General features: G+C 34.7%; 1 protein-coding gene across 1 annotated transcript in view; it reads left to right on the forward strand.

Annotated features, from left to right (window-relative positions):
* gna12a (guanine nucleotide binding protein (G protein) alpha 12a) overlaps window positions 1–26,359 on the forward strand; it is a 56,806-nt gene that overhangs the window by 25,848 nt on the left and 4,599 nt on the right. Inside the window, 1 exon segment of the mRNA NM_001013277.2 lies at window positions 25,320–25,370. Coding sequence (NP_001013295.1) covers window positions 25,320–25,370 — 51 coding nt within the window.

Raw genomic sequence — 26,359 nt, forward strand, 5'->3', positions numbered from 1 at the left:
CATCCTGCCTTGTATCAAGGTTCAGGCTGCTGGTTGTGGTGTAATAGTGTGGGGGATATTTTCTTGGCACACTTTTTGTCCATTAGTACCAACTGAGCATCATGTTAATGCCACAGCCTACCTGAGTATTGTTGCCGACCATGTCCATCCCTTTATGACCACAGTGTACCCATAATCTGATGGCTACTTCCAGTAGCATAACGCTGTCATAAAGCATGAATCTTCTTAGACTGGTTTCATAAACATGACAATGAGTTCACTGTACCCAAATGGCCTCCACAATCACCAGATCTCAATCTAATAGAGCACCTTTGGAGTGAGGTAGAATGGGAGATTCGTATCATGGATGTTTAGCCAACAAATGTTCAGCAATTGGTGATGCTATCAAGTCAAAGTCACTGAGGAATATTTTTAGAACCTTGTTTAATCTATGCCACAAAGGATTAACGCAGTTCAGTTCTGAAGGGAAAAGTGGGTCCAACCTCGAACTAGTAAGGTGTACCTAATAAAGTGGCCGGTAAGTGTATATATCTTATACTCACTTTTTTTTACATTTTTACCCTGAGTACATAATTGTAAGCATCACATTGATAGATTTTAGCCCCAGCGATAGTCAGGATTTGATGAATGGAGACATTTTAGCTATTCTACCTCAGTGTTTTGTAGCACCTATGTGCGAGCTTTGTCAAAGGACAAGATATGTTTGCTCAATGTCAATGTTTCTCAAGCGAAAACCCAGTCATATTTCATCCCTGAAAAGCTGCCTCAGCCTCAAAGGGAATCTTGCTGGGATTTTTGCCAATGAGAGGATCTACAGCAGGAGTAATGATGCCTCTTTGTGAAATTGTGCAAGAGCAGGAGGGGAGAAGACTGGTGTCATTTACACACAAAACCTTCCCAAAGGACAACGTGGCTTGTCCTGTGAGCTCCGGCACATAAAACCACCCAGAACATCATTAAATGTGCTCAAACATTCCATTAGTGAGCTTGTTATCTCGTGTACACAAAGAGCCGAAATGAAGACATTTTTCAGGTTTCACAAACCCGTAAGTACATCTCAGTTCGTGACCCAAGAAAGATACCCCCGCCGCTGCCCAAGAGCTGGGCGGCATTCAACATTCCTCAGGGAGATTGATGTTGCTGGGATGTGTCTTAAATTCCTCATGGCTGAAAACAAGATAGGTCCTGGTAAGCGTTCTGTTAGCCCTCTTTTTCAGCACAAGATTCCTGGCAGCGGACAGAGCCACCATGCTGCGTGTAGTTACCCAGAAACAACAATTTTAAAGATGATCTTTAATAGTTTACGATGCCTCCTGGAGGTCTCGCCCGGCCTGGACCTGCCTCACTCTGTTGTTCTGTTTCCACTCTGTAAATGTGGGGCCCATTTGAATTGTTTGATGGTCTTAGAGGGCCAATCCAAAATATATAAAGTGAATCCATACAGAGGAAGGGTGTATTTGTTTACTGAGCGGACTGGGAGCGATGGCTTATAGCAGAACATAAGCCGTCCTCAGAAGAGCTGGAGATAAGCAGAACAGCTCACATTCCTGAGCAGCTGCGGCAGAGATCTCCAGAGAGCAGTCCACCTCCCCAATAACACAGCCAGCCGAGACATCAGCACAACACAAACACAAGCACAACTCCTGTCAGGCGCTACGGACAACTCCACGTGTTTTCTACAGGCTTGTTAAAGGAATAGTCAGTGTGAACTCGAAATTTGCAGTGTTTATTTTGCTAGTGCACATTGTTATTCTTTAGATAATCTATAATCATTGCTGGTTAATCTATAAGGTAATCTACTGAGAAAGAAGTTTTGTTTGGTAATCTTCAATCAAACTTGACCATTTGCTTCAGCATTTGGAGTGGGGGTTCTTTCCTGGCCACAATATTCTTAACCATGCCCTTCTTACCGTTAGTTGGCTATGGGAGAATAATGTTTAAAAAAAGAAAGCCCTGCCCCTAGTCAGTATTCTGTTTCAGTTGGAAGTATATCAACATTCTGAAATAGAAGTCGGAGCAACTTCCGGTTCCTTTTCACACAGACTGTACTCAAGTCAACTTACATTCTTTTGGAAAAATCTAAGAGATGTTTTGAAGAATGTCTGAGCTGCTGTTTTGCATGAAGTATTTTACCTTGCCTATATGTAGGTTTATTTAAAAATGTAAAATATTTCTGCTACAAAAACACTTTGTTCACTTAATAAGACATGTGTTGAACCCCTGGAGATGTATAGGTTAGTTTGACGGAAAGTATTAATCTTATTGGTTGGCCAATACTGAACACTCCATAGAAAATGTTTAGGTCAGCATAAAAATGAGCATTATATTCATTCCAATGAATTATTTAAAATGATTCATTTATTTCACAAAATGTTAGTAGGTTTATGGCTTTGTTAAGTTACAAAAAATCCAGAAACGGTTTTATAAGATAAAATGCCCATAAAATCAGAAGGTCCATGATTGAACATATATGGTTTGTGTTGTGAATATTAACAAGCTCTGCTCCGACCTGCCACTCTTACAGACAGACACACACACAGCATGATGTACGCTGAAATGGGACAAATATAAACCCATTTAGAGTAACGTTAACCTATTTAATCTCAGATCTACTGTGGATAAAGGCTAAATCATAATTAAAGTTAACAAAAGAGAGCAATAGAGATGTATGGTGTTGCATTTTGAAGCTGAAGTCAAAGAAAACACTGCCAGGTATTATTATTAACCTCTGTATGAACAGATGACAGTTGAGCTGAGATATTTGACATGATTCATCTGTCTAGACGTGTTTGTTGAAACATGCGCTTCAAATTTCACAATAAACACGATAACAACCAGAAGATACAATAGAACAGTTAATATATGTATTATCTGTAAATGTTGCATTTTGCATCCTGAGGCCAGTTTGAACATGCCTTGTGCTGTCTTTTTCCAGTAACGCAGAGTAAACAAATTGGCCTCATGTTTTTAAAATAAAAGTTGCACATGCTTCACACAGCAAGTGAAATATACGCTTAAAAATAACTAAGGGTGAAAATGTATAATTGTTGTCTCACTAGCAAACGTTGTTGCTTATCAAACGCAGCATGAGGCATGCATATTAATGATCTCAGAGCTTTTTTTATGATCTCAGAGCTTGATGACATGACTGCTCGTCAGGTTCGGATAAACAACCTAAATTAGGCATACATGCAAATGTGGAGGGCATGGCCTGTGAGTCTCATCACAGTTTGTTCTGTCTTCTGATTGGCCACTTGTCCATCGTGGTTTTACAATCGTGGGATTTACATGAAAACGAGGAAACAGAGGTGTCTGAGGCTCACAATATGTCCATTTCCATATACTAATCTTGTATTATTCTACTATGCCTTGGTATTCCCAGATTTTCATTATAGGCCACTTTAAAAAAAGTTGTTGCTTTTAAAATGATAATTTTTTCTTTAAAAAGTGGGTAAACCTGTTGCCTTAAAATGACAGTAAAAGTAAAGTTAGCGTACAGTGTTTGTGTGTAAAAAGGGCTTTAGAAAGTTGCTTTTAAGAAACTTTTAGCTTAATACAAAGCAAATATTTTCATTATGTAAATAAGAAATTAACCTTACAAAGCCATCCCTTGAATACTTTGGCAGAATAAATCATGACAAAGATTTTATTTCCTGGTGTACTATGCCTTTAAATGCTTTTGGAACAAAAACAGTGTTTCACATAGCCCTCGTTGAGTATATCTTCCATTTTTGCTGTGCAATATCTTAACTTGTATCCCTAGACTTTGCACTTTTTTTTCAATCCACTCGTCTTATTGAATCAGTCTGGCTTCTTCCTTCAGCGGATGTGGCTGTGATTACTGCTGAGCATTTGTGGCTGCTGGAGCCGAGTGTGCTTAGTCAATAGTTGCCTGGTTTTTACACACTCTGTAATTACAGTAAATCCGTGTAAGAGTGTGTGCAGCATAGAGCAGAACCGATGCCCCTCCTCTGGCTGTGGCCAGGCTAAATAATGCCCCATTGTTGCTCATTTGAGTCCAGACCAACGAGTAACACGCTCCACCCCGGAACAGAGCCAGACTTATTCACACAGCTGGGAAATGGACACTGAACTGGGACATTCGGTTTGAAGTGTATGAGAAGTGAATAAATGGAGGAAACCCAGACACAATGTCATTCATGGTTCAGAGAGAGTTACGGTTAATTACTGCGGTTAATCGGTAGTAGCAAGATTGATGAATGCGCTGTGGCCAGATGTTTTGTGAGTTTTGGCCGAGATGCTTGCCTAGATCACTTCCAGAAAAATGTTTTATTCATTCCTCAGGCTTTTTTTTTTTTTTGTATTTTCCCCTTTTTTTGAGGCTGATGTAGACATTAGATGAATAGCTTTGTTACTAAATTGCTTCATGACCTTAATGTTTCTATTAAACCACAATTTTGTTTAATTTTCATAGTATAGTTTCACATAGCCAACTGTAAAAATAGCTTCAATGCAATTAGATTGCTTCCTTTGTTTAGGGCATCAGGAAATAAGATGAAAATAGACACGTAGATTTCACTATATTTAGAGAACTGTTATGTAAGGCACACTGATTTTTCCCCCAACTGAACACAACTGTATTTTTGGTGATGAACTTTGATGCTGGTTGTGTTATTCTGAGATGAATAGATTAGGGATTTCTTCCAGAAGGAAGTTTGGGTAAGTCTCATTATTAAAATGTTTGGATAATATTTTTACTCTCAAATAATTGGAAAAGGTTATGTAATGTAGTTCACAAAAATAAATTAATCATTAATCTTTAGTGTAGTAAAGTTTTTTGTTATTTATTCAAATAAATAATATAAGAATGTTCTCATTGTTTAATTGTTGTTATTGCAGTTAAAAATGCTTTATTAAATTCTTTATAATAGTCTATAATCTGTAATTCTCTATAAAATTGCTAGTAAATGTCACAAATAATTATGAATTGGCAATTAACACAATGTATAAAATTAAGTAGATTTTTCATGTAGCAAATACTTAAGGTCTTTATATACTTGAAACCAAATAAAAGAAAAATAAACGAAATCACATAATTCAGAACAAAATCCAGGCAAAACTAACAAATTGGTTCCTAAGCACCTTTGAACTACCATTGGTCTGTTTTCTTTGACAAGCTGGTATTTGTATATAGTGATGCTCTTCCTAAAAGGTCGCCAAACCATGTGGCTCAGGTTCTGAAGTATGCAAAATTCCTTTCCTCATCTCATCTCAGCTTTACCTTTGCTGAATAAAAAGAGCAAACTCACCATAATTCTTTCTGTTTTCATTTAATGGATGCACATACCCTTTATGTCGCTTACTTTTTTGTGCATCAATGGCATCAACGCTACTACAAGATGTTCATGAAACTATACTTACATTTTAATATGAATATATTTTAATATAACATTTACATTTAGCACACACTTTAATCCAAATTGATGCACACCCGTGAGCACACTAGTGGAACAGGTGACTGACCAGACTCAAACCTGCGACCTTTGGATCACAAATCCAGCTCTCTAACCATCAATCTAATGATTTACCAAAAATTGTTCATTTATTGCACAAAATCTTTGCATTAAACATTTATCTACAATGTACAAAGTGATTAGTTAACTTAAAAAAGGGTAAACCCGTTGTTTTTAAAGTAATTATTATTACAGTCACAGTGCCCTATTTCACATATAAAATATGAAAAGCAATGTTATAGTAATAAAAATGTCCAATACAAAAAATATGCATTGGCAAAACGCTATTTATACAATTGTTCATGTCAAATGTTCTTGAGCAATAGGAAGCAATGTTTTAATCTTATTACATTACTAAACTGAACACTGAGAAAGAAATGAAAACTGTTTGTGCTTTCAATCATTTGCATTTATTTAAAGAGCAGGGCAACTACCTAAAATAAATTTACACATAAGAAACACATTTTTTGTTGTTGTTGTTGAAAAAGATAATTTACAAACCTTTAATCCTCCATCTCAAACAGCACTAAACTCAACTGCTTCCCATCATTGCTACATCCCCATTCTTCCAGCTTTTTCTGAACGTCATTTCCTCTCAAACACCACCATAACCCCTCATTTCTCAGGAGGCGTAATGGAAGTGACAGGCCAGAATGGTTTCTGACTCTGAAAGGTGTCACCAGTGCATTCAGCCATATTTCTGCGCCTGCCCTGTCATCTGTCATGCGCTATCTCAGACAGACTGTCAGGAGCGATAAATGCATGCTCATTTTGGCCTGCTTCTCCAGTGTCCTATCTGTCTGTCTGCCCTATCTAGGCCATTATAGTACAACTTAGTCAAAGTACTCCAACAGGCATTGCTGAGGTTTGATATGGCCATGACAAACACTTCCATTGCCTTGACATTCCAAGGCTTAAGATTATAAGCCTAAGTGGCTTATCAAAGTTGTTTCACTCCTTATAATGAAAATGAAAGGTTTGTGCGGCCGCAGGTAGTTTTCAGTCCAAACACCAGTGGTGGAAAGAGTCCTGAAAAATCATCCTCAACTAAAAGTATCATTACTTGGCCAAAAAAATGTAGTGCAAGTAGAGTAAAAGTATCTGTTCTAAATACTAGTCGAAGTAGCCCTTCTAGATGTAATCAGAGAAATGAGTGGTGTTACACTCTGAAACTGATTAAACCTTATATCTATATATTGCCACAGCCATATCACCCTGCAGCCCAAGTCTGGTTACTCACTGAAGCTAAACAGGAGTGAGCAGGCCCGGATTGGCTAATCGGGAGGACCGGGAGAAATCCCGGTCCGTTTTTTGGCCGCGAGGGCCGGTGTCCCTAGCTCCAGAATCTGTTGCTCTCAGCAGTCACACTTTTTAAATTAATTAATTTATTTACTTGACCACAGTCTTCTTATTCATTATTTTATGAGTCACTCTTCAATATACAGCTCTTGTGGTCCAGTGGATAGCACGTTAGAGTACGACGCTGCCGACCCGGGTTTGATCCTCGTCTGAGTATGTTATGTATTTATTTATTTTTTTATTGTTAAGACATATAATACTGTTAAAGTTGTTGAACATTTTAAGTTATAAAGCAGCTGTTTTCTCAAAAAAAGACGTGATAGTGTAATTAGAAACTGAATTGGAAATGACCTTATTTTAATATAGTCAGTCGTGAACTGAGGTGGGCCGGTCTGAGGCTTGAAACTCCAGGGCTGAAAAGGAGTCCCACTCCGGCCCTGGGACTGAGCCTGGTCAGTACCTGGATGAGAGACCACATGGGAAAAACTAGATTGCAGTTGGAAGTGGTGTTAGTGAGGCCAGCAGGGGGCATCAACCTGGGATGTGTGTGAATCCTAATGCCCCAGTATAATGAAGGTGTTGTCCTGTGGCTGCTGTCACATCATCCAAGTGGATGCTACACACTGGTGGTGGTGTGAGGAGACCGCCCTCACAACTGTGAAGCGCTTTGGGTGTATGGCCATACACAATAAATGCACTATATAAATACATGTTACATTACATTACACACCCTGCAAATGAAAAATGTAGCTTATACCAGTGTCGTTTTCTTTTAAGGCGGTTTGTAAGTGTAAATGCATGCATTTGAAAACGTAGCATTCTGTAGTGTATTTAGTTGTTGTTTAAGGCCATTTGGTCATTTCAGTAATCATACAGTATGATTTCAGTCATCAGTGACATGCGGTCTAAACAGTCTCTCATCCATTGCATGTAATGATTTTGCATCTTCTTGGATACTGCCAATGCTTCCACACGACGTTTTTGCAGCATTTATAAAGCTTCTGTGTCTTGAGGTCGGTCTATCTGATGTAAAGTTTATATTCAGGATTTGATTATCATCAGGGACTGATCATTCTAAAGCCAGTCACCGTAGACAAGAAAAAGTCAAAGCAACGACTGCAAGTTGAAGGATAACAGTGCAGTAAATGTATCAAAACAGCACTAAAAATCTACTCAAGTAAAAATACAATGAAAACACAAGGATTTTTTGCACAATGATTTCATAATATGAGATGTGTTAGTGTTTAGTTGTCTATTTTTTATGTTTTTGTGAGTTTTATGTATTGTAGGATTGCAATTGTGTTGCGGCGGAAAGCCTGAGGTTTCTCTAGGTTGAGAATAAGCTGAATTATGTTTGCTAATAACTGTATAGAAATATTAACATATGCTATATAGTCTACATATGATAAGCATTTAACCACTATCCAGCGTCTATGGACAACGTTATTTTGACGTCCAATAACGATGTCAAATTACATTGATATTTGGTTGATTTTAGGTTGTGTTGAAAGTGATCCAACGTCTGACAGATGTCATAGTGGTAAAACCCACACAACGTCAAGGTGTAACATGATTAGACATTGATATTTGGTTGATTTTAGGTTGGACATCACTTCATTTTGGCATATTATTTTTTAAAACAAGACAATATGTTTTGCTTGTCTAGAAAATGCTTCTTGATTTAAGAACTTTTAAATATTTGTAAGTAAAAAAAAGCAATTTGTTGCAGTGCAGGGTTTACAGTGAATGTCAAGTTTGCAACCATGCATGTGTTAATAAAAAACAGTTTTTCTACTGTTTTGATATTGCTTAATTATATAATATCAAGTTGTTGTTTTTTTGCAACAATATCTGAAATTTTAAAGCAGTAGCACAACACCTCAGAAGGAAGTTGAATTAAAAATAAGTGACTTATTGCATTTGAAGCTGAAAGTTTTACTTTCACTGTTATGATTAAAACAGAAACATTTTGTGGTATTAATAATGATATACAAGAGTATAACAAGTATATACAAAGTGCAATAAATTTAAGTTTCAACATCACTATTGTTCTCTGGAAATTAAGGGTTTTTACAGACATTGAACTAATTTATTTTGCTTTATCTGAATGTGTAATAAAACTCAAGACACAAGTCAATGTCACTTTCATGTCCATGAGAAATGTGTGAGGATTAGTGTAGAAATGAAGTTTTGAGCCCTTGTGAAACAGATGGAGAGTGGGCTGTTCTTATTGAAAGCAGACCCAAGGGGAGCATCGAAAACTGGGAGAGGAAAAACTGACTTTACAGGCAGCCTTGTCCTTGGATGTTTGGCTGTTGTTGAAAACGTCATACACCCACACTGTTTTTCTTGACTATTTTTTTTTTATCTCCCACTCTGTTTTTATTCCACCCGTCAGTGGTTTGTTTCAAAGCCTGTCGAGGGTCAGTCTCCCAGAGGGGCCACCATTAGGCGAATGGATAAGATATGAGCTGAACTGATTCAGACACAGGAGAGAAAAGAGGGAAATGTCCGCTGGGTGCCGGAGGAGGAACAAACACGCCGCTCGACTCTTAGTCTCACGCTTTTTACACTTTCTCACATTATAAAGGACTTGACAGACTGAGTTTGCTGCTGAGGTCATGGTCACAGTTCACTTGAACTGAGCTGAGGACATCGTGACACGAGGACTGTAGAAACTTGTGAGGAAATCAGTACAAACACAGTCAAACCAACTATTTGAAAAGCTGGATTCTGAGGGTCAAAAAATATTGAGAACATTGACTTTATTTTGTGCAAAATAAGTTATTATTAATACATATTAATAATCAAAAATAATATTTATTTCATATTCTAAACATTTTTGGCATAAAAGAAAAGATTTATTATTTTGGTTTAAACAATGTATTTTTGGCTATTCTTTTAAAAACACTCATGAATTAGGAATTTTTGTTATATGTCTCAGTTTACTATGTTTTTCCAACCTTACAAATATAAATAAACAATAGATAATGAATAAATAAATAAAATTGTAAGAAATATTATTATTATTATTATTATTATAACCTTTATTTTACCAGGAAAGACACATTGAGTTTAAAAATCTCTTTTACAAGAGCGTCCTGGCCAAGATCACGCAGTACACAAGTCACATGAGTCCAGCAGACAACAAACAAAAAACAATTTAAAGCATGAAACATGACAAACATGAATCACACTGACAACTATTCAAAACATCTACAAACCTGTGTTTCAACTTCTGAAACTTTTATAGTCTTTTTAAAAGAATGTAGTAAAATCAAGTCTTTGAACTGCAACTGTGTTTGCAGATTATTCCAAGCAAAAGGTGCTGCGTACTTAAAAGCCTTTTTTCGCATCTCAGTCCGCACTTTAGGGACAGAGAGTAAATAAGTATCTTGTGACCGAAGACCAAAGAATGTATAAAATAGTAATTTAAATATACAATAACAATTGTGTTTGACCACATAATTAAAAACAGTCAACACTTTCTATGGTAATTAGTTGGATGTGTCTTCATTGACATCACTTTACAATGATCAAAGCACATTTATGGAAAAAAGTTTCTAGAAAGTCAAGACGGATGATTTAGGTGTCTGCATCAAAATAATTATGCAAAAGTGTTTTTTGTATATAAAATGTACATATAATGAATTAAATGTGGGTATATAAAAATCTTTCAACTTGATTCAGCATTATACACAGTTGAAGTCAGAATTATTAGCTCCCCTTTGATTTTTTTTACTTTTTTAAAATATTCCTTAAATGATGTTTAACAGAGCAAGGAAATGTTCACAGTATGTCTGATAATATTTTTTTCTTCTGGCGAAAGTCTTATTTGTTTTATTTCGGCTAGAAAAAAAGCAGATTTCCATTTTTTATAAACCATTTTAAGGTCCAAATTATTAGCCCCTTTAAGCTAATTATTTTTATTTTTTTACTGTAAGCTGTATAGAAGTCTCTTGAAAAATATCTAGTAAAATATTATTTACTGTCATTATGGCAAAGATAAAATAAATCAGTTATTATAAATTAAAAATATGATTAAAACTATAATGCTTAGAAGTGTGTTGAAAAAATCTTCTCTCAGTTAAACAGAAATTGGGGAAAAAAGAAAAAAGGGGCTAATAATTCAAGGGGGCTAATAATTCTGACTTCAGCTGTAAATATTTACGAAATAATAATAAAAAATTGTATTGTGAACTTTTCAAAACTGATTTAAATGATTAACAAAATGATTAAATTAAAGTGTCACACTTATATTTTACATCTGAAAATACCCTATGTTCTAATCTGTACATGTATTGTGATGAGAGTATTTTCATACTGAACCATGCAAAGCACAAAAGTGAAGTGCAGTGCTTTAGTTTTGCCATTTTTATCAAAATGTGCGTATTAAATTTGTTTATAATAATTTTAAGAGAGACTCTATCCATATGTTATTTAGTCAGCTGTTATTTCTTGTTCTAAATCAGGCGTGCCCAAACTCGCCAGTGTCCTGCAAACTTTAGCTCCATCTTCCTTCAACACACCTGCCTGGAAATTTCTAGTATACCTAAAAGAACATGATTTGCTGCTTCAGGTGTGTCTATTCTAATTGATGTTAGGACTAAACTTAACAGGACTTAATAAAGGATTAACAAAGGGACTAAGCCGACAAGAAAATGAATGAATGAATGTAATCTGAGACACGTATTTCCCCAGCAGGCACAGGCTGTCAACATGATGTCAGATTGACGTTGTACCCCAACGTCGTGGGACGTTGCAGTTTGTTTGAAATTAAAATCGAGTTGACGTCAGAACCCAACATCAGGTCGACATCAATATCTAATGTTGGACAGACGTTGCATTTTGGTTACCTTCCAACGCAACCTAAAATCAACCAAATATCAACATCTAATAATGTTACAGCTTGTCGGTGTGTGGACATTACCGGCATATTTTAGCTGCCATACCTGACAAAAAAAAGTCAGTATTTGACGTCAGTATGACGTTGGTTTAAGATGTTGGTTCGACATTGATTTTGGTCCAACAAAACCTAATTTCAACGTCATATTGGACGTTAAAATAATGTTGTCTTAAGATGCTGGTGATCTAAATCTAACCTAATATTAACGTCTTATTATGTTTTGTGTCTGCTGGGTCCAGTGAGCATGGGCTGTAACAATTGCAAATACAATCTTTGAAGTGGTCTGTATTTCAGCATTGAGCTGCACAACTTTCGTTTTTTATATTTCTAGAAGTTCAGCTCATGTTATTGTTAACATACCTCTGGCATAATGCGAGTCTCTGAACTGTTTTCAGAGTTCCTGACATTCATCCATTTTCCTTCTACTGGTCTCCTCCAAAGTCAAAAATCATAATATGTGTCTGTCCGCAAAGATGAAAGGCAAGGTGTTTGGTTACAGCCAGATCAACAGTGTGGGAGCAGGCCGAGGTTCAGTCAAGTTCTGGAGGTGAAGGAGCTCCATGTGGGGGATTAATATGAGTTCTCTGCTCGCATCCAAACCAAACAGGCAATCCCACTCCAAGAGCCGGGAAATCTAGCTCTGTTTGTTCTGCGCGAGGATTATTTACACAGTGTGATATTTACTAAGGCGAGGGTGGACATCATCATTTTCTCTCTTAAATGACCAGAAATTAATTTCAATTCTTAGATTTTTTGGAGGTGATATTTATAGCATTATTTACATTCTTTCTTTCATAAAGGAGAAGTTTTGTAGAATGTTAAAGCTCAACATTTTCTGAATGGGCTGGGTCTTAATTTAACACTGGCAAATTGTGTGTAATTGGATTTGGTAGTTATATAAAACATTTTAAAATTAATTTAATCAGTGAATAGTTATGTTTTAGGCCCTGTGTACATGTGTCAGGATTATAAACACTCCTACTGAGCCCAGCTTTTATTGTGACCCATTATTTAACATTTCTTTGCCCATGCACTAATTTTATGACACACTGCAGCCCTGATGATATTGTCTTGTTTCTTTTTCCCCTTTTCTCCAAATTTATATAGATAAACATCCTAGTTTTTTTTTTTTGTGAAATATCTAATAGTTTTTTTTTTAATGTGACCCATTATATTGAATGCATCACATTAAAGTTTCTATGGTGATGCACAAATTTTCTAACATAAAAGCACTGACAATATTGTCTTTTGTTTCTTTTTCCTTTTTTCTGGAAATATCAATAAACAACTTAATTACTTTGTGAAATATCTATTAAATAATCTAATAGATCTATCTAATACATCTAATAGATATTCAGATTCAGAAATATATGTTAGAATGTGTATTTCATCATTTAAACAGCTTAATATTGAATATATTAGATCTATTAGATCTATCTAAGCAACTGGATTTTACAACATATTAATTCATCAACTATGTTTAAAAAACTATTTTACGAAGCATAAGTATTATAATTTGCATGTGCTTATGTTTATTTAAATGTCTGAAGCCTAATATAAACATTATTAATTTGAAATCACTGATAAATCACACTGAGCTTGTTTTCCCCTGGCAATTGCAGTAAAACAGATTTTAATTTAGCTGCTGACTATGCGACACACTTAACTGTCTAATCACACCAGTGTGATTGTTTGCAATAAAGGGTTAAATTGAAGCAAAAGTATAAGCCATACTAATAAAATTATTGTAAAACTAAAAAGTATATATCAAATATATAAATGACAAAACATATACTACAAAATAATAAACTAAACTTAGTTGGAGTTGGAAACCTAGTTGCTCCCCAATAATTGTCATTTGCATTTCTTTTAACTTACAAATTGAAATAAAATAAATAAAAAAGAGCTAGATCAAAATAAATACAAAAATATGTTGCCATACAAATAAATAAATTAATAAGACCAAAAACATTAACTAAAATAAAAATGAAAACTCAAACTATAAATAAAAACTACAGTAGTTTCTTAGTGATACTAAAATGAAGCACCAAAAATGATACTATTATATAATGGAGACCCTCTGTTCATTAAATAAATCTATTATTTTGCTTTAAATTGAATTCAATTCAATTTAAATTCATCTTTATTTCTATAGCGCTTTTACAATGTAGATTGTGTTAAAGCAGCTTAACATAGATAGAAGTTCTTGTAGATTGAAACTGGGTCAGTCCAGTTTTCAGAGTTTAATTCATTTTAGTTTAGTTCATTTCAGTTAAGTTTAAATTTCACTTCTGAAAGTCCAAACACTGAGCAAATCCATCAACGCACAGCTTCACAAGTCCCAAACCAAGCAAGCCAATGTCGACAGTCACGAGGAACAAACTTCACCTACTGATATAGATCTTTTGCTTTTACACCCATTTCTGCAAGTCATTTGCATACATGCTTTTTTTTTTACTTTCTGATAAATGTCTTTATTTGTATCAGTTTTTTTTTAAACAAAAGTTTGGAATGAAATAAGAATGAGTTAAAACGAAACCATTCCTTTGAACCAGCCAAACAACATTTCTTGGAAAAAACAGGAACATACAGCTGCATTTCAGGTTTCGACACAAGCGGTTTCCTACAGAGAGAAAAATGAAAACACGGGCTGATGTGTCTGTTCTCAGTCACCGTGGATCAGTAATCCACCAACAAAGCAAAGCAAAGCACAGCTGCTGGATCTGGCAGTTCAACACCACTTAAACATCTCCGCTCACCACCGAGGAAGACTTTACTGTCAGATATAACAAAGTGTGAGGTGAAAACAATCCCTGACAGACTCGCCCGAGCTCCAGAAAAACATTTGTTCACATGAGCTTCTTACGAAACGGACTAAACGGAGAGACTAATTCAGTTTTAGGTTTTTTCTTAAACATGTTTTCCTTCAAGGCATTTGCCTCAGTTCCTTATAGAGTCAAGGGTCGTGTGCATTTAATTGGATCTGGTTTGTGTTTATTTGAAGAGGACTGTAGCGCCTGGGAAGTGAAGGGTTAAGGCCTCTGTACATGGCCGTGCTCAATCACTGCACAAATACCCATGGGCACAGTTTCCTCCGTTGTGCTGAAGTTGTGGCCGTGGCGGAGCTTTTTCCCACACTCTCAACAGGCCATCATGCGCACATTGAGCTCAGATTGAGGGAGGAGGGAGATTGGAACTTGATTGGCCAATAAGCTTCAGTGTGTTTGGCTGTGTGTGGCACGGACCAATCAGAGGTCAGATTGGGGTCAGTTGACAATTCTCTGCTCTACTGCAGCTTCTGACATCATACTTTATGTTCGGTGTATTTGCTACACTGTTAAAGGTGAATTGTTTCTTTAAGCGAAGAAAACAATTGCCTTAAAAGCAACAAGTTGACTTTACTTAAAACAATGTAAGTGAACCTAATTGTAACTTGGAACTTTTAAGTTGACTTAATTCTTTATAAAAATGCTAATTTTACTTACTCAACTTATAGATTTTTACTTTGTACTAAGCACTTGCATAAGTAACATTTTTGGCCACAAAGTACACTGTAAAATCTTGATTAATTGAACATTTGGACTCAATTAAAATTAATGAATGATTATTTTATTTATTTAGATTTTTTGCCCTCCGACAAGTTTTGACCTGGATAAGTTAGATCGATTATAGGTTCTGAATGTCTTTTTCAATTACTTTTCGATTAAACGGCCAGTCCCAGCCCTACTTTTGAATCACATTATGGTACCTTAAATTTTTTTTTATCTTTCTTCATTTTTAATAATTTAAAGTGATATTTTCTGTTATTTTACAGATTCATTTATATATTCCCTTAACTGCCCCACCAAGAAAAAATTGTTTAGATTGTATTTCTTAACTCCTTTCTAGTTAACACACTCAATGCATTATTTTTCAACACATACATTAATTTCTAAAATATCAGCCTTTACCAAATGGTTGCTATGTCGGTTTATGGTAATAGTACCGGAATTAATATATATAAAACATTTTTGAATACTAAATCATCAAGTATACCTTTTTTTTTTTCTTTCTTTTTACAATAAAACCCAAATCAAGTGTAGTAGTGCAACAGGATTATGTTTGTCTGATTATTTTGTTAACCAACAATTCTCTGTGTGAATTCTCAGCCAATCTTTAAATGACTTTAACAGCCATTATTTAAAACAGTAAAAACATTAGGTAGAGCAGGCAGTTTAAGGGATATTATCACTTACACATCATATTATTTAAAACAACTAAAATGTCTATAAAAGTAACTTTGTTAAACTGTAGGGTTTAATAATTAGATTTGAGTCTTTTAAATCCTACAGTGTAAAACATTTATCTATATATTTTATGTCCCTATAAGTTAAATTTGTTTTAACTTTTAATGTGTTTTTAAAGTTGAGTTTAACTTTTAATTTTTTGTTTTTGCTTGATTGGTTTTGGGTTAATCTAACTGTATTTAGCTTCACAGAATTATCAGTAATTGTATTAATATATAATAATTAATGTTTTTATTTATTTATTTATTTTTAGTATTTATTTGATGGGGACATCCAGGCTTTCAGATTGCTGGCAATGTACAACATGGCTTTGGCATATACATTTTTTTTTAAATTTGTCCCAGAAGTGTTTCGTTTTTTTGTTAGTTTCTACATCATTTTTTTATTCTTTAGTTTTTTTGTTTTGTCGAGTTTTTACTGTAATTTTATTATTATTATTATTATTATTATTATTTATAATGGGTTCACTATTGCAATTTATAATAACTAAATAGAAACTAGATATTTTTACGAGAGTTAGTTCTAGATTCATGTCATGAATGATGTTGCATTCATTCATTCATTTATTCGTTTTTTCTTCGGCTTAGTCCCCTATTTATTAGGGATCGCCACAGCGAAATGAACCACAAACTATTCCGGCATATGTTTAACGCAGCAGATGCCCTTCCAGCCACAACCCACTGGGAAACACCCATATACGCTCATTCACACACATACACTACGGCCAATTTAGTTTACCCAATTCACCTATATCACTTTGGAATTGTGGGGCAAACCGGAGCACCCGGAGCAAACCCACGCGGAGACAGGGAGAACATGCAAACTCCACACAGAAATGTCAACTGATACAGCAGGGACTCGAATCAGCAACTTTCTTGCTGTGAGGTGACAGTGCTAACCACTGAGCCACAGTGACGCCTCAATATGTTTTAGTTTGTTTAAATTATGTGACTTTTTAAATTAACAAAAAATACAATTCCTTTTTATATTTTTACTGTAAATAAGTGTATATTGTTTAGATATTGTCCATATATATTTGAATAACATGCAAAATAGTATAAAATATTTAACGAAAATATTTTACTTATTTAAAGAATAACTTTTTTAAAGGAACACAAAAGCGCAATGTAATTATTGTATGTATTCATATTGTAAAGCGTGGCAGATATCCCAGCGCTGCTATCAGAAATCTATGTGATTTCCTGTCTGTGTTACATTAAACCCTTATACTGATGCAGTGCGTAAGTGTATGCGTGTGTGTATGTGTGTGCGTGTTGGGGTGTTGGGCTTTAGTCTGTTTTAGTGGGCCTGTGCTGTTCTGCTAATCCCCTGTTTTCACACACAGCTGTTTCCTGTAGGGAACATGGTCCAGGCCGGGGCCCTTTGTGAAACACACACAAAACTAGAGGACACAATTTGCTTTTCCAGACAATGTTCACTGAAACGCCAAGGCCGCAGTGTCTGCCATCCAAAAGCCAGCGTGAAAACAACTCAGTCAGGAAATAATGCTCAACACAGCAATTTAGTTCATCTGTCTATTGACTCATTCTATAGGGAGTCTGTTCGGTTCAGACAAGACACTGCAGGTGAATCGGCTTAAAAATTAACTAGCAGTTATCATCTTACTACCCCAGTTGATTGATTACAATGGGAATGTCAAACATTTTATTTTTTGTTTTGTATTTCAAGTTTTCTAAAATGTTATATTTAAATGTGAAGGCATTTCCAAATCTGAACATTCAATGAAGTCAAGTAAAAAATTTGGTAACAGTTTATTTTAAAAGGCACCTATGATGAAAATCTTTTGTAAGCTGTTTGGAAAGAACTGTGTGTAGGTATAGTGTGTCCACAGTCATATTGGGGTGATATAAACACAATAAGTCTCCTTTTTTTAATTTCCTGACATTAAAATATGATCCAAATGCCTTCCATTTTGAAGCCCACCGCAACATGACATAGAAGTGTGGTTTCCCTACCCACCGAACTGATTTACAGCCACATATTAACATGTCTCTGTAGTAACGCGTATAATCACATCAACAAGACAGTACGTGCACAAAGCAACTGGGCTTAAAAGATCTGTTCAGCTTGCTGTGATCATCAATCATCCTCAAATGTGATCAAGAATGAGTTTTGCAAGTTTAAAACGTTGTAAAACAGTGCATGTTTGTAATGAATTACAGCGATTTTATTGTCTTTATCACCACAGCTGCATGTCAGTACAATTATACAAGAAGATGATTCAATCCTAGTTTGTGGACGTTAAATCAGGTTTATTTTGAACATCAACATAACGGATATCCATACAGCAGTGGATATTAATGTGTATCCTGTCACATTTCCCGTGCAAAAACAGTGCAAAGTTAAATGTTCTCGTTGTGTGTGTGTGTTTATGTGTATGTGCATGAACTTCGTAACGACATTGTGTGCGACTCATCGTTGCAGAAAGGCTTGAATTAACTCCACAACAAATACATTAAATAATCATTAGGAAAGTTCTTACTGTAGTATTTCTCACAAACGTTACGCGAGATCCGCTCCCTTCATGTCTGTCACTGCACTGTTTATCTGATGGAGAAGGAGACAGAGACACGCATGTGGGAACAGTGTGTGGGTAGAATTGGCATTAAAGGCGCAGGCAGCAAAAACATCTACATTGTTTTCAATTCCAATATTCTAAAATAGATATAATAAACCATCTGATGATGTTTTGAGTTGATACTTTACAGACACATTTTGGAGACGCAAAAGACTTAAATCTTAAATCTTTAAAAAAGGGTTAAAATAGGTGCCCTTTAAGATACAATTCTCGAAATGTATAAAGTATTAATTATGACTTTTATTTAAATAATATCTTATTTTGCTACTTATTAATAGTTGAATTGGTTAGGATTAAAAATGTAAAATTAAATCATGCAGAATATACTTTTTAAGTACAATTAAGCCACTATAGTTAATAGAGAAAATTGGTAGTTAGGCTTATTTTGGTCAAGCTTGTTTTTCTTTTAGTGCATAGCATCCATAGTTTGATACCACAATCTCTTCAGAATCTGTTAGACATTGCGAATGCTAGTTTTTTCTTGCTATTGTTGATTCTGTGGTTGTTTTTTGTTGTCCATTTGAGCTTTGTTTATAGTTTGAATTTGTATTTTTATTGATACCTGCTTGTTAAGCGTGACATCACGCAAAGGTGGCTTCCGGGTCCAATCGCTTTATCAAAATGTATGAGACTTAACAAATGATAATAATAAACCTTTACAAGGCAATGTAATACTTTTGGAAAATCATGATTGCAATATTTTGCAGTTAAATTCAGAATTATTAGCCCCATAATTTTTTCCCCAATTTCTGTTTAACAGAGAGCAGATTTTTTCAACACATTTCTTAACATAATAGTTTAAATAACTCATTTCTAATAGCTGATTTATTTTATATTTGCCATGATGACAGTAAATAATATCTTACTAGATATTTTTTCAAGACACTTCTATACAGATTAAAGTGACTTTTAAAGGCTTAACTAGGTTAAGGTTAACTGGTCAGGTTAGGGTAATTAGGCAAGTTATTGTGTAATGATGGTTTGTTCTGTAGATTAACAAAAAATATATAGCCTAAAGGGGCTAATAATTTTGACCTTAAAATGTTTTTAAAAATTTTTAAAACTCCTTTTATTCTTGCCGAAATAAAACAAATAAGACTTTCTCCAGAAGAAAAAAACATTATCAGACATAATGTGAAAATTTCCATGCTCTGTTAAGCATAATTTGGGAAATATTTAAAATAAAAGAAAAGAAATCAAAGGGGGCTAATAATTCTGACTTTAACTCTACTATATCCATGCCTAAAATCCAAAGGCCAGAAAGTGATACATTTTTTATAAATTGTTCAAATACTGGAGTCTGTGATGCAGCGAGTCAGAGTCTGTTGTATTCACTATGATTTTAAATAGAATTCAATTTAATGTGTGATATGAATTCGTCATAAAGGAATATTTTATCAATTCAAACGAGTAATGAAAACAGCGTTCTATACGTCACAACCTAACAAGCGGCCTTTAACATGTGGCAAAGGGACTACCAATGAAGCTAGTATTTGGGCTAATTTGGGTACATTTACAGTCTTGATAAATTAGTTCCCTTGTTGTAAAATACATAAAATGAAATGGAAACTACAGTGGTACCTGACATTCCTGTTTATTTCTTTTTTTACATGTTACAGTTTTAATAGAGGGAATTTTTTATCTCTCTGTATTAGGACTGGGTGTTTTGAACTAAAATCTAAATCTCGATTAGTTAAACATTTTAACTCGATTACGATTATTGAACGATAATTTTTTTTTTTGCCCTCATAGTTCATGGACAAGTTTTGCACTGTAAATATGCTCACATATTACAAGTGAGAAATTTTGGAATGAAGGTTGCATTACTTGACTTTAAAATAACTGAAGGAAACACAGACTATCTACTATCTATTTACTGAACATCAACGTTGAACAACTGAAATTAAAACACACACTGCCTAAATCGAACAGTCACTTTTTTCTTATAGAAAAAGTGAAAATAAATAACTTGCACTTTTGGATACAAAAATTCAATTATTTAATTTTATTTTTAATTTTAGTTATATGTTTTTCATATTAAAAGTAGAAAATAAGCTGTATATTTTGATTACTTTCCGATTAATTGTACAGCCCTACTGTGTAATTCAGAAAATACTGCAAACAAACAGAAAATAATACACGATTAATAATAAAAAAATACCTATTTGCTAGAATAAAATGTATATATGCTCAGGCAAGTTATGTATGAACAAATTCTGGGGACAAATATCCTTGGAAAACATAGTTGATTAAAACTGTAGAAACAAGCCATTAATTCAAACCAACAATAGCCTAGTGGTTAGCGCGCTGACATATGGTGCAATTGCACATGAGGGCGTCGCGAGTTCGAATCCCGGCTTGATGACATTTCCCTACCCTATCTCTCTCACTTCGCTTCCTGTCTCAATACTGTCCTATCTAATAAAGGCAAAAAGGCCAAATAAATAAAGTAAAAAAAGTACACAGTTCACTTGTAAGTGTTTGTTTTATATATAAAACATACTTATAAGTGAATTTTGGATTGTTGCTTTTCTTCATCTGATTCAAGAAATACTTTATCAACAGTCAAAAGCCCAAAAATTGATGGTGTTTTTGTCTGCAGTGTCTCTCCTTTGACAGAACTCCAGATATTGGACAACAAATGCAATAATCAGCAGATTGTGGCTTATGAAGGCAGCAGACATAATTGATTTTTGGAAGAGAGAGCAGTGTGAACATGCCGCCCTGACACCAATCACCCTGAGCTTCAGACGTTTAATCCGTCAGCTTTATTTATGGATCGGTCTCTGAACTCTGACCTGAATCTTCTGCAGTTTTAGGAGTGAAAGTCTGAGAAAAGCATCCATGTGCCTGTTCTTTTGTAATATTTGGAGATTATAGGATCCATTTATTACGGACAGTGTTCTGTAATGTAAACAGATCCTAATGCAATGTGTGCTCACGACTGTAAAATGTGGTAATGTGCACTTAACCGAATATTGGTCCAAGGGAGCGATACTTCAGAATGATTTTTCATCTGACTCCCACTTTACGGAGTAACAGGAGATTATGGGCATTATGTGTAAAAGCGTTCGCGTTTGAGAGTTGACTGGAGTTTCTGCTGACGGGCAAATGTGTGGTATGAGTGACCCGCGTCATTCTCAGACAAAGATAGGAACATCCTGTTACTTTTAGACTTTCCATGCCTGAATTAGAACAGCTTTTGGGGTCACGTTGGCCCGTTTGTCTTTTTAAAATTGTTGAAATGCAGTTTTAAAGTCGAGAGCAAATCAGACACTCAAAATGTGTTTTCTGTTTTTCATCCTGCTTTAGTTGAAGTAGATGGATAAACTAGTTTGGGCTTTGTAAGAGTATGTGTACAGTTTAGGTCTGAATTATTAGCCCTCCTGAGTTATACCCACTTGTATATTTGTTCCTCAATTTCTATTTAACGGAGAGAAGAACACATTTTTAAACATAATAGTTTTAAAAATATTTTTAATAACTTTAAATTTATTTTATCTTTGCCATGATGACAGTACTTAATATTTTACTAGATATTTTAAGACACTTCTATACAGCTTAAAGTGACATTTAAAGGCTTAACTAGGTGAATTAGATTAATTAGGCAAGTCATTGTATAATGATGGTTTGTTTGGTGGACAATCAAAAAAACTATTGTGAATAAATGTAACCTTAAAATGACTTAAAAAAAAAATAAAAACTGCTTTTATTCTAACCGAAATTAAACAAATAAAACTTTCTCCAGACGAAAAAAACATTATCAGACATACTGTGAAAAAATTCTTGCTCTGTTGAACATCATTTGGGAAATATTTGAGAAAGTAAAAAAATACAGGGCTAATAATTTTGACTTCAACTGTATTATCTAATATTATTTTGAATATTAGATTTTTAGCTCATAATTACATAAACATATAGCTACAATTTAGAGTTGTGTTTGAGTAAAACTTATTTTTGTTTTCCAAAATCATCAGTCTAATGCATTCGAAAAAGAAGTGAGAAAGAAATATTTTTTCAAATGCTTTGGACTCATGATTTTGCATACTTAAAAAAGTATCCAAAGAGCATTATTTACCTCTGAACCTCCTTTTGTTTGATTTAGATCAGGGGTTCTCAACTGGTTTGGCCATGGAACCCACATTTTTACATGGTCATCAAGCCGCGACCCAAATTTTTAGGAACTATAATACAGTTTAAGTAAGCCATCATAAATACTTAATTTGTATTTATTTGTTAACATAAACAATAGTGACAGATAAATCATAAGAAATTCACCAAGACTTACAAATAAACAATATTTTATTGCTGTCATTTAACAAAATGGGAAAAATTATAGAAATATTACAAAGTAAAAACGACAAAAACTGTTAATAATAAACTGTCAATAAAACATGTTTTTTGGTTTCTAAAGGTTGCTTTTATTTAGAAGGTTTTATGCTCTCTTTTGAGAGCACCTCTCTACATATGACACTGAGGCTTTAAGTCTTTTACATATTCGGGGTCGTACTTGCGCTTCGACATATTTGTTGCAATAATTAAATTAAATTTCACATCTCAAACGGTTGCCTGCTGCCTGCCTTTTTGACCATCTGCCTGTTTATCAACCATGACTCTGGATTGCTTCTGTATACATCGGTTTGCTCCTTTGTTGACTGTTGCTTGCCGGATCATCCTGCTAATAAACCTTGCATTTGAATCTGCATCCCTTTGTCCAGCGTCCCTGTCACATTACACTATGAATTTACTATATTATATTTATTATTATGAAAATGTTATCCCAATAAAAGAAATATAACCATGTTGCTCAAACCCAAAGCTAATACATAGAGTAAATACAGAGATATTATGAATTTTCAAGTATACAGTATGTCTATCAAATCAAAAACTATTATTTTATAGTATTATTTATAGTATTATTTTACATCCAAATGCTTTTTCAGATGCCAAAAGCGAACAACACATAGTAATATTTGCTCACAGTGTGTTGTAATACTAAAATATTGACCTTAATGTTTACATTCCTTGCCTAATCTCTAAAGCTCAGACAGTGATTCATCTTTTATAAATCATTAAAATATTTATGTCCAAGTTGCAGTAATTCCAGAAACCGTTTTGCTAGAATGTGTGATATGACTAATCTGTCATCTGTTATAAATGACTATTACTCTATAAGTTGAAATAACAGTTGAAACAGTATTTTATGCATCACAACTTAACAAGCAGTGTATTTTCAAATGTAACGTATTCCTGTAGTGTAAAGCAGAATTTTCAGCATTACTTCAGGCAAATAGCAAAATTTCTCTGGCCTCACAATCAGATTTTGCTTGGCCCACATGCTGCAGTGAATTTACGTTACATGACTGGATCAAGTCTGGCTTCCAGACATGGGCCAAACATGCACTGTAAAAAATAATTCGTAATTTTACGGTTTATTTCCGACAGCTGGAGTGCTTGAATTACAAAGATTTAGGGATTCAGGTTGAATTAAATTTCAACCTGAATGATGGTTGAATGAAATTTACCCAAAATTGAAATTTAAGTAAATTTCTGTAATTTAATTTCCATTATTTTACAGTAAATTTCTGTAATTTAACGGTCCTTATTTTACGTTTTTTCCAGCACCCCAGCTGCCGGCAATAAACCGTAAAATTACAGATTTTTTTTTTTAACAGTGTGGCCAATATCTGGGTCAAGTCTCAGCCAAAATAATAACCTATAACTGGCCCTGATCTGGGCCAAATAAGTTAGTGTGTCACGACTGCAATGAAATTGATAAACCCATGAAACATTGTACAGTAAGGGCATGCTTTTTCTAGAAGTAACCTGATTGGTAAATTTTTTTTCTTTACTAAAAAACTATTTTTATATATTTTAAATGTGGGTCAAGATAGGCCAAACTTACGTGGCCCACATTCAATTCAATTCTATTCAATTCAATTTATCTTTATTTGTATAGCGCTTTTACAATGTAGATTGTGTCAAAGCAGCTTCACGTAGAAGATTATAGTGAATTGAAACAGTGTAGTTCAGTTTTCAGAGTTTAAGTTCAGTTCAGTTTAATATTCATCGCTGGGAGTCCAAACACTGAAGAATAATCCATCAATTGCCAGCTCTACAAGTCCTGAACTATGCAAGCCAGTGGCAAATGTTGTGTGCTGCTTAAAGTTAGTGCCACCTCTGCCAATTCCAGTCCATGTTTGGCCCACATGCTATAGGCCAGTGACAGATGAATGCCTGCTGTGCCAGCTTTATGCCAAATCTGGGCCATAATTCTTTGCTACCTGGGCAGTGTCACGCAATCCTTCAGAAACAGTTTTTGATAAACTGAAAGTTAAAAAATACAGTATTTAATTGAAATAGGCATCTTTTAAAATGATGAACATCTGTCACTTTTGATTAAGTTCCATGTTTGAATAAAAATATAAATTTCTTTCCAAAAATATCACTGATTTTAAATTTACCGCACAACGGATGCGCTGCTTAGCATAGCAACACGGTGCACACATAACAGTTGAAAGTAACAGTCGCCGACTTGCAGAGCCAGTGTGCGTGCACTTATGGATATCTTTGCTTAGAATTCTAAAATTTATGGCGCTGTGTGGCGTGGCGCGTCGCATCCGCTGTGTGACCCCTTTAGAAACCTTAAATTCAGTAATGTGACTTTAATGAGTTTTTCCATCCTGCTTTATTTAATTCAGTTATAAATGTGTTCTTGTTCTATGCATGAAGTAAAACTGCTTTTTTTTTTACAGAGTGAATCAGTGAAATATTTCCTGGACAACTTGGATCGGATTGGCCAACTGGTGAGTCATGATAACACAGCATTATTTATTTGTGCCAATTCTTCATGGTATATTATTGTTTCAAGTTTTCATAATGATTTATCTATTAGATAAGCAATGATAATTATCCGGGAAGAGAGCTTGACAGAATAATGTTTCCCAACAGTTAAGTTGGGGGCGTTGAAAACCAGAGGCTTGAAAAAATGAAAGTAAAAAGCTCACTTTAAGACTGATATTGGTCAAGGTTGCCAAGAGCACATAGTGTGTCTCAGATGAGTGATTAAAAAAAAGGCCTGGAAGTGTTTTGTGTGCGCATGGAAACCAAGGCCAATGACAAAACAGATTCTTTTGGGTGGGATGTAAAAACTGCTTCCAAGATCATTTTCTCTACCCTTGCGTCAATTTTCGTTAAGGATTGTGTATTTATGACAAAATATTGCCTGGGAAACATCTCTTATTTGACTGCAAAAAAGTAACAAATATCTGAACGATTACGTTTGCAAAAAGTATAGCCATTATGTTGTAATGCTCTTTCATACTGATCACCATTAAATGGTGTAAATGGGCAATGGGCTGACGCTCTTGAATCAAATACTTCTCTATGGAGCTATTCAAATCAGGTATGATGAGTCGCTGCGTTTTCATTTTAAGGTTTAGAATAGCAAACACCTCTTTGTATTGAATACACAAAATATTTGGATAGAAGAGCTTTTTATTTTCCTTTTGAATGTCGAAGAAATGTTCCACATTAAAATGATTTGTCTTTAATGAGATGAAAATATGCCTGGTAACTGTAAAGCATTTTCATTGAATCTCTAGTGGCCCGTTTCCACTGACTGTTACAGTACGATATGGGTAGGTACCAGTCACCTTTATCAGGCTTCCGTTTCCACTGCCAAAAGGGTACCAATAACCTACTATAATGTCTGCAATTATATAAAATATATTAATAAATGCAACATATACGAATACACTCAGACCCTTACAGTCTCCTATATGCTTATTACAAC

Source organism: Danio rerio, chromosome 3 (genome assembly GCF_052040795.2).
Source record: "Danio rerio strain M-AB ecotype USA chromosome 3, GRCz13ab, whole genome shotgun sequence".
NCBI classification, from domain to species: Eukaryota; Metazoa; Chordata; class Actinopteri; order Cypriniformes; family Danionidae; genus Danio; species Danio rerio.